We start from the raw sequence: 15,821 nt of genomic DNA, 5'->3' as shown, positions 1-15,821 counted from the left end.
CTCTTCCTTTAAAATAACCCCTACTCCATTTCTCTTCCCATCTACTCCGTGGTAGAATAATTTAAACCCTGCTCCCAAACTTCTAGCCTTACTACTTTCCACCTGCTCTCTTGGATGCACAGAATATCAACCTTTCTCCTAATCATCATGTCAACCAACTCCTGTGCTTTTCCTGTCATAGTCCCAACATTCAAAGTCCTTACACTCAGTTGTAGGCTCTGTGCATTCCTCTTTTTCTTCTGACGCTGGATCCGGTTTCCTCCTCTTCTTTGTCTTCGACCCACAGTAGCTGAATTTCCACCGACGCCCTGCAGGTTAGCAGTGCCGGGGGCGGGCGTTGTTAACCCGGGCCACGACCGATCCGGTATGGGATTCTTTAGATGAACGCTCATATTTGTTTGGCACAGTTTTTACGCCGGATGCCCTTCCTGACGCAACCCTCTGCATTTATCCGGGCTTGGGACCGGCCTACAGATTGCACTGGTTTGTGCCCCCATAGGACTGCATTTCCTGGATGCAGTATGTACCCATCAATTCTTTGTCGCCCCTCTTTCCTTCACCAAGATGTCCATTACAATCTGCACCAATCACAACTCTCTCTCCATCTGGTATGCTCAGAACTATTTCATCTAGTTCCTTCCAGCATTTCTCTTTCAACTCTAGGTGACATTCTACCTGTTGGGCATACCTGCTCAACACATTATACATAAAGTAAGTTTCTTTCTGCTTGTCCCTTTCGGGGTCGCCACAGCGTGTCATCTCAGATGAACGCACATATATGTTTGGCACAATTTTTTTACGCCAGGTGCCCTTCCTGATGCAACCCTTCTCAGGGAGTGGAGGCCCCAGTGGGATGCGAACCCACAACCCCTGGTTTACGAAACCATTGCTTTAACCACTGAGCTGCGGGGCCTCTTATCACATTATACATAGCACCCTTAATTTCAAATTTCAGCCCCATCACTCGATCTGATACTCTTTTCCACCTCCAAGACATTCTAAACCAGCTCTTCTTTTAAAATAATGCCTACTCCAGTTCTCTTCCCATCTACTCCATGGTAAAATAATTTAAACCCTGCTCCTAAACTTCTCGCCTTACTACCTTTCCACCTGTTTTCTTGGATGCACAATATATCAATCTTTCTCCTAATCATCATGTCAACCAACTCCTGATCTTTTCCCATCATATTCCCAACATTCAAAGTCCCTACACTCAGTTGTAGGCTCTGTGCATTTCTCTTCTTCTGCCAACGAATCTGCTTTCCTCCTCTTCTTTGTCTTCACAGTAGCTGAATTTCCACCGAGGCCCTGCAGGTTAACGATGCCGGGCGGGCGTTGTTCACCCGAGCCACGACCAATTCGGTATGATATTCTTTGAGATCAGGAGTCTCAAACTGGTGGCCCGCGGGCCATTTGCGGTCCCCAGGATGATATTTTGTGGCTCCCACCGTCCTATGAAAGTTAAATGATAGTGAGTTCCTGAAGTTGTATGAATGGCACTTTTAGAGTGTTATGTGCGCAGCTGATGAACCTACCAATCACGGTAGGGTTGTGGCTCTCAGGGGTGTGATAGCGACAAGACTTGATGAGCGACCAGAGAAACATTTTTCATTGAGTGAAAGTTCTCGTAGTGTTGCCATGGAGTTTCTTGAGTTGTTTTGCACACAACTTGTTTAGACCAGGTTCCTCACTTATCTTATTTTGTGCTGAAAAAAATAAAATAAATAAACAGACGTTTTTTAAATATTCTCATTTAAATTGCGTGCATGTGCACCGACGCTGTGGCCCAGCCTCAGCTAGAATATGCCTGCAGCGGCCACCGAGGTGAACTGAGTTGGAGACCACTGCTTTAGATGAACGCTCATATTTGTTTGGCATAGTTTTACACTGGATGCCCTTCCTAACGCAACCCTCTGCATTTATCGGGGCTTTGGACCGGCCTACAGATTGCACTGGCTTGTGCCCCCATTGGTCTGCATTGAAGACATCACTGGATGTAAGGCCGAAAACCAACATTGAATGCCCGGGACCTTCAATCCCTTAGGTGGCACTGCATCAAAAAACAAACATCACTGTGTAAAAGATCGACTCAAGAGCACTTCAGAAAACAAATGTCAGTAAATACAGTCCAGCGCTACATCCGTAAGTGCAATTTAAAGCTCTACGGTGCAAAGCCAAATCCATTTCTCAACAATACCCAGAAAGGTAGCTGGGTTTTCTGGACCCGAGCTCATCTATGATGCACTGATGAAAAGTGGAAAAGTGTTCTGTGGTCTGACGAGTCCACATTTCAAATTTTTTGGGAAATTTTGGATGTCGTGTCCTCCTCATCAAAGAGGAAAAGATACATCTGGACTGTTATGGACACAAAGTTCAAATTCCAGGATCTGTGTTGGTATGGGGCTGTTAGTGCCAACGGGATGGATAATACCCACATCTGAGAAGACACCATTAATGCTGAAAGATACTACATATAGACTACAGAAATAAATGGTGCCATTCAAGCAATGTCTTTTTCATGGATGCCCCTGCTAATTTCAAAAAGACAATGCCAAACTAGATTAGGAACATGTTCCAACTGTGTGGCTTTGTAGTAAAAAAAGTGTAGGTCCTGGAGTGGCCTCCCTGTAGTCCAGACCTGTCTCCCAATGAAAATATGCGGCGCATTATGAAGCGTAAAATATGACGAGAGACTCCTGAGTATCGAACACCTGAAGCTCTACATCAAGAAACAATGGTAAAGAATTCCACCTCCAAAGCTTCAACAATTTGTGTCCTCAGTCCCCAAACATCTATTAAATGTTGTTAAAAGAAAAGATGCTGTAACACAGTGGTAAACATGACCCTATTCCAGCTCAGAACATTCTGCAGCCATGAAATTCCAATTTGAAAATCATTGCATTTCATTTTTTTTTTTCAATACAACGTCTCAACTTAATTGGAATTGGGTTTGTAGAAGATAGGCCAAAGACTCTCCTGCCTGTGTCTCTGATCATCTTGACTGGAGTGGTCCTGTCTTCTGGAAGCTTCTCTAGTTTCACCTCTTCTGGAAAAACCACACAACACTCCTGCTTTCTCATTTTCCACCACATGGTTCTATAATTCTGCAAATAACATATTTTTTTTTAATTAAATATACTGGTGATCTGAACAAATTTTTTTTTCTGTTATTGTTATGGTCCATCCATCCATCCATTTTCTTTGCCCCTTATCTTCACAAAGGTCATGGGAGTACTGGCGACTATCCCAGCTGTCAACGGGCAGGCCGCAGGGTACACCCTGAACTGGTTGCCAGCCAATCGCAGGGCACATAGAGACAGACAACAGTTGCATTCACAATCACACCTCGGGGCAGTTTGGAGTCTCCAATTAATGGACGTTTTTGGGATGTGGGTGGAAACCGGAGTGCCGCAAGAAAACCCAAGCAGGCTCAGGGAGTACATGCAAACTCCATACAGGCGGGATGGGATTTGAACCACGGTCCTTAGAACTGTGAAGCCAACGCTTTACAGTTGCCCCACCATGTCGCCTTTTTATGATTAACACATAAATAATTCAGATGCTGTCACTTTTACTCACTTTATACTTTTTCAACATTTTAATTCATTCTGCAGCATTTCAGATTTGCATCGATCAGCTCTTCGAGTTTCATGTGCAAATTCTACTGACGTTGAATTCTGTAGATTTATTTTATGATTTAATAATGTTGAGTTACTCGCGTGCTTCATATTGAACATACATCTTGTTGTAGGCTACGAAAGGATAATTGAATAACGTATATTTTTTTCAGGATATTTGATGTCACACGAGTCACAGCTCCACTACCGTAAAACATCACCTCGTCAGGCATTATAAATCGTAACTCAGAACTATTTCGGCACAAACTAAATTTGCACGTGTTGGTGGTAATCTCATTTTTCTTACAAGCAAACGCGTGGGCTCAATAATTTATGTGATAAAACATAGCAAAAACAAACTTAAAAACAGGGACATTAAAAGAATGCAAAGGTGCCAACGGCGCTAAGATAAATGTGGTTGCGCATATAAACTACAACTCCCACACGCACCAAAGACCCGGAACTAAACTCGCACGTTTTCTCTGAGATTCGCATGCTGACGATCTCGCTTGTCAACAGGACAAAACCACGTTTGAAACACCATCCCTGGCATCAACTGAGGTAAATGTAGCTCCATAATGCTATTTCATTGCGTTTTTGTTCGACAATAAGCTATTTTGCCGCCTCTACCTGGAATAACGTTGTCGGTTTGGCACAAGTCTGTTTTTGGTTAGCTGGTTTGTGTAGTAAGGAATCAGAACGCCCGCTTGGTGATTTAGCAATTAAATTGTTTCATGCTCAACAGAAAATGTCTGCCGCAAAAGTCAAAATGCGACAGAAGAAACTGAGAAACCAGCCCTCCAGTGTGCAGTTCGTGTCCGAGCGTGTTGGTGAGGAGGACATTCCCCATCCCAACGGTAACGCTTTAAATTTCGAGAACCAAGTTAATGTAATAGTTTCTGGTTTTGTTTCTCTTACGCGCTACGTTTTTGTGTTATTTCTTCATGTTACTGAGATTTAAACGCATGCTTTTTTTTTTTTTTTTTACAATTTAGTCTCATTTCTGTCACCTTTCTCTCACTTCATCTTCGCTGTCATTGTACCAGTTCCAATAACTATAACAATCACCCTTTTCTCCATAAAGCCTGAATTGACTTTTGTGAGGAGGCTGAGGATTGTGATCCCCTGAAGTTGGAAGGTGGGCCATCACCTTGGCCTGCCAATTGTAGCACCTCTTTTGTATAAAATACCTCGACGAGGTAGCCACCTGAGTACTTTCATCACTCCAAAGTAGGAAACTAATAAATTAACTCAATGGTAACTACTCTAAATGTCTATTGCAATTTTACTCTTTACTTGTGCATTTAATTGACCCCTCTGTGCATATTGAGCAATCCGTGTCACTGACCAATCAGAGGCCAGAGAGCTGCATAATCTCAGACTCAAATCTCAGACAACGCTGGCTGGATGGTCCAGTATAGCTTCTGTTGGCGTTTTATCGCGTATTTGGGTTCTTTAACAATAGATATGGTTAAGAGGTGTAGTCACGGACTTTATAATAGTGACGACAGGTATCCTGAAAGGTTAGTTGGTGGAGTTCAATTCGTACCCTTTCCAAAACCGAAGACCCAGTACGAAAAATGTCTTTGATGGATCAAACTTTGTGTAAGACCGCATCATCAACTGAATCCATCTAAAATCAACCGGAACAGAAGACAGAGTACGAAAAATGTCTTTGATGGCTAAAACTTTGAGGAAGACCGCATGATCAACTGAATCCATCAACCGGAACAGATATGTTTCCACGAAGGTAAACCCTAAATTTGATTTTCAATACATGTCTCGTATAAATGAATTAGCAGTTCTTCGCTTGCAAAATATAGCTACGTGTGAATGATTGTCACACTTGATCTGTGTTGAGCGATATTTTGCGATGATCTGACTGCACAAACGTGTCCCATTGTTCGCGGCTAATTAGCTAAGCTAAACGGGACTGGCAGTCCTAAAAGCCTTCGACGTGCACAGAGACACCAAGACTGAAGGAAGGATGTTTGAGGACACTAAAGTAGTGATTGTCGTACTCTGTCGGGACTTGTGTAGGTTCGGCACTAATTCAAGAATAATTATTGAGGGGAGCGCGTGACGTTACACAAGAAAACGAGAGAAACAACTCGTAAATCAAGCCTCGCCTTCTTTTCCTTCATACGGTGGTTCACAAACGGCTACACAGATACATATACAGATTCTGCGCACAAGTGTGATATGTAACACGAAAATAGGAAACTGTCAATGACGAATTCGTCTTTGGGTTATAATATATTATGTGGCTTCTCGGTCTTCCTCTGACTCTGGAAAGATCTCGCGCTAATATCAATGGTTTCTCCGTCTATGCATGTAAATACCATTGAAATACCCCTCGCTGAGATACTTGAACCCTGCTGTCTGCTTTTCAACGATATTTCACTGTTAGCTAAGAATGCGAGTGAGAAATCAGCCGGTAATTCGGACAGTTTCGCTCTATTCCTTCCTTGCTGCGCCGATATTTTTCCCAATTGTTTGTCTGACGTCAGCGCACGTGGCGTGACGTCACTTCAGGAGGCGTGGTTAAGTGCCCTGTACAGAGGGGTCAATTCTCTACCAAAAGTCTCTGGAATAATGTTTCCCTTATGAGTAAAGGTTAGCTAATGTAGATAACCCACCTATCATAAACTCCCCACTTCTAGCTGTCTTGCAGATAGTCAAATAATACACCTGATTATGTAACAAAAAGTGTGAACATTTAATAACAAAGGTTAGAAAAGCAAATCTCTTCACTCAACAGTCATTTGGTAAATAAATTGAACAAAACAGGTACACACTGCACACGTGAGCTAGGCTAACCTAAGCTAAGGGCCCAAACAAAAATGAATCTAACCGGCAAAGCAAATGAAATACAACCCCAATATCACTGCGGTGCTTCCCCAGGAAGGAGTGAAGACAGGTGAAGATGTTTTTTCCTCTGTCCAGCGTCTCCACGGTCCTCGTCTTTTTTTTCTCTTACTTTTGAAGTCCAAACACAGGCCTCGCTAGCCGCAATAGCTTGACACTAGCCAGCGTTCGCACGCGGCCCTAAAAGTCCCTAAAAACCCCAAAATTTTTGAAGGTACATTTAGGGGTTCCTCAAAGTCCTTTAAAAATACGCGAAAACTGGTCAAGCCCCTAAAAATGCCTTAAATTAATTTTATTTAAAAAAAATAGTGATTCGTCTGGCGTCCAAAACAGCTGGAAATTGTCAACGAAAGTCACCGTGTTGACGACTTGTCGCCATCTTGTCGATATTCCGTTGTTTGTTTCCGTGAGTAGGCATTTCACTTAGTTACGATGTAGCGTAGTTCTTTCATCGATCCAACTTGTATCATGGGGAAGTGCATTTTTCAATATGCTTGGGTTGAAAGTAAGGAGTTCGGGAGCTGGGTCCGTCGAGATCCAAAAGATCGGCACATGTTTTACTGCCATCTGTGCAAGCAGAGTTACCAGCTTGAAAAGATGGGCGTCAAAGCGCTGGAGACACGCTGATTTGGCGAAGACTCTCTCTCATCTTCCGTTGGTATGAATCTGTTTCTAAAATATCAAGATAGTGAAGCATCAACTTCAGGCAGTGGTACGAGCAGTGCATGCGCACTAGGGATCGCAACCGGTTACAAATAACCAGTTTTCGTTTTTTTTTTAAAAACCGTAATCGGACTTTCGAAATCGGTTAAAATTTCCAATCATTTCTTCCGGTTCCGGTACTCCACATTGCGCTATTTTTTTTTTTTTTTTCAACATCATTTCCATTTTTTTCAAGTTTCGCTATTAGAGTAAAGATGGACTCAAAAGAACATTCAGTTAAATCAAAGAAACATCAAACATGGCATCGAGGAAACTCTTGGGATACTTTCATGCCCTTTCTGAAACTCCGAAAGAAAAATGTTAACATTAAAACATTTTTACAAGAAAAATAACAAAAATTTAACTTACACAAGTACATTGTTGAAAGCCACATTCAACAAGCTTGTTTGTCAATATTGTATACAAACTACCTCATTACCGCGGAGTAAATTAATGATCGATGGTGTAGCGCCGGAGAAAAGGAGTCTGAGGCGGAGTGTCGGACACAGGAACAAAACTTGTTTTATTGGCAGACATCAAAACACTACTCGCATAACTGGCGGAACTCTTTGAACTCGTCACTCCGGAAGAGCAACAACAAAAACAGTCCGTGCGGAACACCGCACCCCAACCCGAGGTCCCGCGGGTGAATTATGTAAACACCACAATGGTACCTGTTTTAAAACCGGTTAATCGTTTTTTTTGCTAGAGCTGTTCAGTTAAAACCGGTTATGAAAGTAAGCGTTTTTTTGTGATCCCTAATGCGCACCTACAGTTGTCCAGTCATCGACTTCAGCCAGCCGGAAGTCAGGCTTTATGAACGTAGTTCAATACACGAAGACGTACTCGTTAAAGGCAGAGATCGTGTGGACTTTAGAAAGTGATCTGCAGCCATTACAGTTACAAATCTTGTGAAAATAATTCGAGAGTGTTTGCAGTCATGTTCCCAGACAGTGACATTGCTAACAACTACCACTGTGGGGAAAGGAAGACTTCGTACCTGGCACCATTTGGCATCGATGCCCACTTTTCATCTCTACTGCCTCAAAGCCAGAATAGAGACTGACATATCTACGCTTATTGAGAAGGCTGACAGTCTGTGTGAGGAGGCAGAAGCAAAGAGGAATCTGAGGTTTATCACCGGGGCCAATGCACTCAGAGGCAGAGCAAAGGACATGAGAGCCACTTTGGCACCTCTGCAGCAACAAATAGAGGAGGCACTGGGTAGGCTCAAGGAGCTAGAGTAGGGGTGCTGAGACAGACATCAGTAGAAGACATTTGTGTATATAGTCGCAATTGTAGTTAGAATCTCTTTTTCTGTAGACTGTTATGTGAAGACATTGACAATGGTCATATCAATGAGAACTACCACAAGGGGTGATAGGTGATCACTGTCACAGGTACTGAGGTACTGGAACATTTGATGAACCAAGAACGGTTGATGGCACCATTGGGTTTCTGTGTCGGCCCTAAATTTTTCATGTCAGCCCCTAAGAATGCCCCTAAAAAGCCCTGACATTTTTTGGGTCAGACTGAGTATGAATCCTGCTAGCGCCCTTGTCTTCTCTCTCGTGCTCCAACACACAGGCCTTGCTAGCTAGCATTAGCTGGTTGCTAGCACTCAAACCAAGTCCCATGCATGCGTTTAGCCCCTGTGGTAGTGGCTGACTCCACCACATTGAGCCGTGATTTGAGTAGTCCACTCAAATGACACACTATCCCAGTTGAACTTTCAAGTCCTTTTCGAACACGTTGATCAACTTTTGACAAATGTCCACCATTCACTTTCTGTGTCCTTTGTCCTTATTCTCACCCCACCCCCAGGTTACCACAATAAATCAACAAACAAAAGTATTTCCTTTTAACAAATGAATCAAACACATTTAAATACAAATCCCTCCAAAAGAAAATAAAGTCAGCACACACAGTTTAACCTATAACCTAATTGCTACTGTATTATACTGAACTGACTGACCTCAATGTGATATTGCAGAGGTGTTTTAGCCAACATCGAGAGACTTTAGAAACTCTTAAGTGGATCTCAGTTAGGACCTGTCCGACCACCCGAAGGTGGAGGGTCGTACACTGGGGTGAACTCACCTTACAGGTACTGAGACGGGGGAGAGTCAGTATACCCTGTTTCCAGTTTGGAAAATATTTTGTTGCTGGTTTTTTTTTTTTTTTTTTTTTAAATCTATCTTTTGTCTTGACATAATTTTGTTGGGACAATCTTTTTTTTTTTTCTTTTTTTTTTTTTTAATCCGATTGAACAGTGGTAGAGGCAATCAGGCTCTCATGTGAGCAGTCAAAGTCAACCAAAAATTGTGATTAGCTGTAATTGATTCCTGAATTAACAGGTGTTTACTTTTCACAGAAGCCCATGTAACAGTTTTTTCCTTAATAAATCAAAGGCATTTCAAAACAGCATGTTTTACAAATTCACTTGTTATATTTGTCTGTTTACATTTGTTTGAGCTTAAAATGAGGAAACTTTGCAAATATATAAGAATTTGAGAATGAGGCAAATATTTTTTCACAGCACTGTATATTGACCCCTTTGATTTATATGTAATGATCAATGTTTTTCCACATCCGGGATGCGGTCATTGTTGTAGTGAGCCAGTACACGGCTCACGTTGAGCTGACAGAGTTGGAGGTTTTTAGTCACTAGTGGGCTCAGGGGATGCAGGTGGAGCGGTAGACCCTTGCCGGTTTTGGCTCAGTCCACAGCCTTACTCCATGTGCAGCTCGTAGATTCACACAGGAGACACTTAAAGCATTGCTCAGTTTGTTGTGTAGGGTAACCTCACTGGGATATGTTACTCTGCCAGTAGGTGACTACAGCAAATGTCAAAGCTTCACAAACTTCAGAGGCTATGTGACACTAGGAGACACAAGCGAGTCATTGGCAGAGGACCTCAACAGCTTCATTGTTCGTGTTGAAACATCTCGGCAACACTCAGCTGCTCCGGTTTAGACTTCATTTAAAACAGCTTATAAGTCGTTAAAAATAACAATAACCACAAAAATGATTTAAAAGCAAAAAATAAATTACCTGGGATGGCTCCAGTGTACCAATGACCATTGTGAGGATAAGCGTTAAAAATATGGATGAATGGATAATAAAGTGGTCTATTAAAGTGAGGGCCTTATTTCACTTGATTTCAGTGTTTAAAACTATACAATGGTTATACTGGTCGTATTTGGGGAAAATATACCTTTTTTGAAAAATCATTGTGACAGGCCAACTTTCAAATGTGTCCAAATCCTATGAACATGAGTTTTGGATGTTGAACATTTTCATCATTGTCCGAATCACAAAAAAATTTAATTTCAAATGAAAATCTCTAAAACAAGTTGGTAAAATGATTCCCCAGGAATGTCATTGGCCAGTAGAGAAGGATTACCTTACACTAAACGATCAAATGCGTGATTTTGGTGCACATCTGCTAATTCGAAGTTCAGGATGTCCACCTTATTGAAATCGAAAGAAAATGATGGATTTATGAACATACCAACATTCTTATTTACTTGTAAACATTTCCCTTCAGGTGGAGGTGGTGATGGTCCATCTGATCAACTTCCAGTAAGAAAGAAGAGCTCCAACCAACAGACTGGGTGGGTCCGTGGACACCAGAAAGATGGTGGAGTCTATGCTGACAAGATGCCGCAGTATATTACTGGTAAATATACGTCGCCTCTCTTTTACATGAGTAAACAGTTAATGTGCAAAGGTTTAATTATGATTTACACCTTGCTCTAAACAACACTGTAATCAATGTACTTCAGTGGTACCTCTATGAAATTCAGGTTACGAAACGCCTCCTCGGGAAAAACAGTCTCTCGTTACGAAGGAAAATTCAGGAAACAGGCAAAAACAGGTTCTGCTATTTGCAGCCCCAAAATTCCACCAAACGTAAACATCCTATATCTTTGTTCGAAAGTGGTGCAGTAGAGCTTCTCTCCTCATAGGTAATTGCCTAGCAGCTTGCTGGCATCCCTTTGGCTTGGAGGGACATCAAGTTTTACCTGTGATGGTCTTCATTTCGCTTCAACACCCGAGCGTCACTGAATCACACTCTAGCGTTTTCACATGCTGTCACACGCTAGTGCATATTTCATCTTCTTTCTTCACCATGGGCCCCAAAACCCTTACGGATTAGGCTATTTTATGTACATGTAAAAAGCGCTTCTATGTATGAAAAAAATCAGGTTATGAAACAACTTCCGGAACAAATTAATTTGTAAGTAGAGGTACTACCGTACTTGTATTCTTTCAGTCTGTTGCTTTTAATCAGAAAGGATGTACTCATCCTAAGATTTGGGAACTACAGTGAACCTCAATTTATGGCAGCTTTCACAGTTCTCCAAGTTAGAAGGCCAGTTGTGCTTTAAAGCTGTTTAGCCATCACTCCCACTTAGTTAAATGTAAAAGTAAACCCAATGGATGCTCCTATTCAGTCCATCTGCAAAATAATCTTGAGAGAAAAGTCATCTGACCAAAACCTCCAATCTGGTTCAGTGGGAATATTTTTAGTCACAACACATGCTGTCTTGATCAGATCAGATTTGTGAGGTTTTGTGTTTTGGTCAATGATGTAACAATACTTAGTGCTCCATAGGAAGAATGCATATTCAAATGGCAAAATGTGCTACAACATTACATTGAAGGGGCATTCTCCTCATCCTTGTTTGCTTTTCCAGTCGACCTCAGTCTGCCCTGGTATGTTGCAGCTCAATTTGCACCCTGCAGGCACACATCTGTAAATTTGGACTTTTCTGTGTACTCTCAAAATCCATAAAAAATGATTGCTTAAAAATCAATTCTAAAACAAGAGAAAACAATTTGAGATATAAAGGGTTAACGACACACTGTAAGAAGAGGTTTTTGCATTGTTTGAACGGCAATTAATGTTCCTCTCACGTGTGCCAATTTGTATCTGTAGCTGGAGTTTTTGCCAGGGCCAGGGCAACAGAGGTAAGAGCCATGCTGAAAGCTGTTACCAAGACCACAGGCAGCTGTCAGATCTTTGGAGCGCTGCCAAAGCATATGAGAAGAAGAGCAATGAGCCACAACACCAAGCGTCTTCCTTGCCGGCTGAGAGAGATGGCCAACAAAATGGTAATGTTCAGAAGGGGTTCTTTCCCATTGTTGTTTTCTGTTATACCTAATTTTGCAAACACATGTTCCTCTCTCACTTAAATTCTTTTTTTTTTTTTTTTTTTTTTTTTTTTATGGCCGACCACAGAGGGAGAAATGCCTGCAGGGCAGCTTTAAAAAAAAGGCACACTCTAAGAACAAGAGCCGCAAAGCTCGTCGCCATCATGGAAACCTGCTGCTGGAGTTCAACCGGCGACAGAGAAAGAATGTGTGGTTGGAGACGCACATTTGGCATGCCAAGCGCTTTCACATGGTAAAAAAGTGGGGCTATTCCCTTGGGGACAGACCCACCTTAAAATGCTACCGCCCCTGCTACAGAGCCATGAGCACTCATTGTCTGCTCCAGGTATGGACTTTCACACAAGAATTTTTTTATTTTATAAACAGTGAACCCGTTTATCATGGAGCTATGTTCCAGACTCACCAGTGATGAGTGAAAATCTGCACAATATAGAAACCAATATAAAAAAAACATTGTAGATATGTCAGTTTACCCCTCTCAGAGGTATTCAACTTGAATATTGCTTATCTCGGGCGGAACGATAGAGCAGCTGTAGAGCGTTGGCATCATAGTTGAGGACTGGGGTTCAAATCCCGACCTCCACTGTGTGGAGTTTGCATGTTCTCCCCATGCCTGCTTGGGTTTTCTCCTGGCACTCCGGTTTCCTCCCACTTCCCAACAACATGGATTCATTGGAGACTCTAAATTGCCCATAGGTGTGACTGTGACTGTGTCTGGTTGCCCTGTGATTGGCTGGCAACCATTTCAACGTGTACCTTGCCTCTTGCCCGATGACAGCTGGGATAGGCTCCAGCACTCCCCTGACCCTCGTGAGGATAAGCGGCTCAGAAAATGGATGGATGGAGGGTCTGACTACTTATTGCTATGATATTTAAGTTTTTTCTTTTTGATTAAATCTGCAATAAAATTCAACATTTTTGTTCTTTTCTGGTAATCTGAGGTGCTGTGTGTACATCGAGGGTGATTTCGTTTAAAACATCAGCTATTTGGTCCAAATTTTTGTGAGTTACTTCTCAATGATCACAAAACAAAAACTTTAACAGTTTAAGCATAACCTCAGTGGCGAACATTATTCAGGCATTTGTACCACAGTTAAATTCAAAGTATATTTGATTGACAGCAGAAAGTCTCTTCTTCAGGTAGCTGCACCCCCCATGATCATGGTTGACATGGAGACTTTTTTTTTTTTTTCCATTTTGTTTATCTGATTGAAATCATTTTGAGTAAAAAATTTCAGGTCAACTCTGACGTGATTTATTTTGATCAGGTGTACAGTAATAGTCAGGATTTCTGACCCCCCCCCCCCAAAAAAAAAAAGACGGATTGTTGTGAATGTCTTGTACTATATAAAAATGGAGGTCGATTGTCAATTTAGCACACTACTTAGGATTGTTTTTATACTGTTTAAAAACAAGTTGGTTACAAACAGTATCTCCATTGCATACGAGCACTGTTGGGAGCCGCCGTATTTATGGTGTGGTAAACGCTATCACTGTGCATTTACGTCGTACAAGAATATGCAGGCAGCTTTTCCCTGCATTGTCATTCCGACTGACATATGCAATGGAGATACTGTTTGTAACCAACTTGTTTTTAAACTACTTCAGATCAGTTTGGCGTAAGGAAGATTGTGAAACAAAATGGAATTCCATTTGGATTTGGCCTGCTGATTCTGATTGAGCTGTTTATATAGGGCATTTTCATTTGGTTTGTGCTTCTGAAGTGATAATTGGAATAGAATGCTCCATGTAAGCCTGGCTCCAAAATCTCAATTCAAACACAGGGTTTAATATCACTGAGTAAAGAAGAACAATTTAACAAACAATGAAATTGGAATAACAATACTAATTAAAAATAGTTTAAAAAAAGTAGGGTTGGGCCTTATTTTTTATGATTTTACAGGTGTTAATATCCTCTATCGGGAAAATATTGTCTTTAAGTCATTGTGATAGGCCTAACAATGTGTGTAATTTTTTTTTTTTAGTTTTGCAGTAAACCTCAACTGGAGTGACATTAAACAGCCTAAAGCATGCTTAGGGAGGGCAGTCGAACATGCATCACACGCTTGCTGCAAAAGAATCTGCGTTCACGGTGCATTTACAATGCAGACTTTTTTTTTTTTTTTTTTTTACTTTATAACTTCTATGATCTGAGAGCCCTGAATATAATATATGCCAGGCGTTATGTTAGTTTACCAATGCATTTTTTTCCTTTTAAAGTCACCTTGATGTTTTTCTCCCCCAAACTTCATTTGAGAACTGATAATCACATCATTTAGCAGTATCCAAAATAGAATCTGAATCAGAAAAGTTTTAACTCAAATCCCGACTCCCAGTTGATGGTTACTGTAAAATTAATCCACAATACGAAAAAGAAATGACATATTTAAACAAGGCTTCAACCACTCCATATATTTGTGTTCAGAGAAAGCCAGGTACCGTAGTGCTAACATAATGTAAAGCACAGGACTGCAAATGTAAATTTAGACTTGCATAAATTTCTTACTGGCGTTCAATCTTCCCTCTGAACTACGCAATTGTGCACTTGTAGCGCACGCTCAGTGCACATGAAAACTGATCAGCGGATTTTTCATTTTAACATTTTTAAAAAAAAAATCTTTAAAAAAAAAAAAACATTTTAAACACGGCAGCACGCAGTCTCTAACAAGCTGCTCCTCGGCCACACACTCTACCTCCTAGTTTACCTGACACCGCCCCCTCCGCCCTTAAAGGGGTACACTCATAATTACAAACACTGCCCAGCAGTGTGCTTTAGTTACCAACACAGTCTGGGCATCGTAGCGCAAAGATGAGCTAGACATGTGCTTATGTTTACTCTCAATAATAATAAAAAAAAATGAAATGCTGTTGCTTTAATGAATGTCTGAGTATGTGTATAATCGAAGAACTGGACGGGATTTTTATTTTATTTTATTTTTGAGTGAAAGAGGTCTGGTCTGGAGCCAAAGTAGAAAGTGCAGGATGAGATGGTGTATAATGTTAAAATTCCACCTTGGCACAGCCTGATCGAGGATGAAACCACAAACAATACAGTGCACAAAAAGCTAATTCGGTATTTTAAATATACGAGGCAACATAACATTAACCTGAAAACGGTTTGGGAAGATCATTCAGCTTTCAACATGCATTGCTAAAGATAGTCTGCAAGTAATAATTCAGGTTTACACCAAGAAAAAGTGACGTGGATATCATTGAGTCTGATTTCATAAAAAAAAAAAAAAGAAACTAAGTTTGAAGTGACCTTTCAAATTTACAGTTCATAGTTGGCTTGGTTTGGATAGCAATACATTTTTTTGTTTGTCATTTTCATTGTAAGTTTGCAAAACCACAAAATTGTTCTAAAAAATGTTGTGATGGGAATATAAATGCTGCATTCTGAATCTTTTAATGAGGCATGTAACTTTAACGGATAACACCGATCTGAGGACAGT

At 41.1% G+C, this 15,821-nt stretch overlaps 1 protein-coding gene and 1 non-coding gene across 4 annotated transcripts in view; one reads left to right on the top strand and one right to left on the bottom strand.

The window, feature by feature from the left end:
- Positions 1–840: 840 nt before the first annotated feature.
- Positions 841–913, bottom strand: trnat-cgu (transfer RNA threonine (anticodon CGU)). The gene has a single exon. It is a non-coding gene; the product is annotated as a tRNA-Thr (tRNA).
- Positions 914–3,826: 2,913 nt separating this feature from the next.
- Positions 3,827–15,821, top strand: part of pop1 (POP1 homolog, ribonuclease P/MRP subunit) — a 30,899-nt gene continuing 18,904 nt past the window's right edge. The window contains exons 1-5 of one of the 3 annotated variants that reach the window (XM_061819543.1): positions 3,827–4,178; positions 4,363–4,474; positions 10,739–10,870; positions 12,134–12,309; positions 12,437–12,601. In XM_061819543.1, coding sequence (XP_061675527.1) covers positions 4,366–4,474; positions 10,739–10,870; positions 12,134–12,309; positions 12,437–12,601 — 582 coding nt within the window. In that variant the 5' untranslated portion in view covers positions 3,827–4,178; positions 4,363–4,365. Of the gene's footprint in view, positions 4,179–4,362; positions 4,475–10,738; positions 10,871–12,133; positions 12,310–12,436; positions 12,695–15,821 lie in introns of all 3 variants that reach the window. The other 2 variants (XM_061819542.1, XM_061819539.1) reach the window with 2 other exon arrangements.

The sequence above is a fragment of the Syngnathoides biaculeatus genome, chromosome 5 (genome assembly GCF_019802595.1).
Source record: "Syngnathoides biaculeatus isolate LvHL_M chromosome 5, ASM1980259v1, whole genome shotgun sequence".
Taxonomy (NCBI): Eukaryota; Metazoa; Chordata; class Actinopteri; order Syngnathiformes; family Syngnathidae; genus Syngnathoides; species Syngnathoides biaculeatus.
This window is presented reverse-complemented; position numbering and strand designations above follow the sequence as displayed.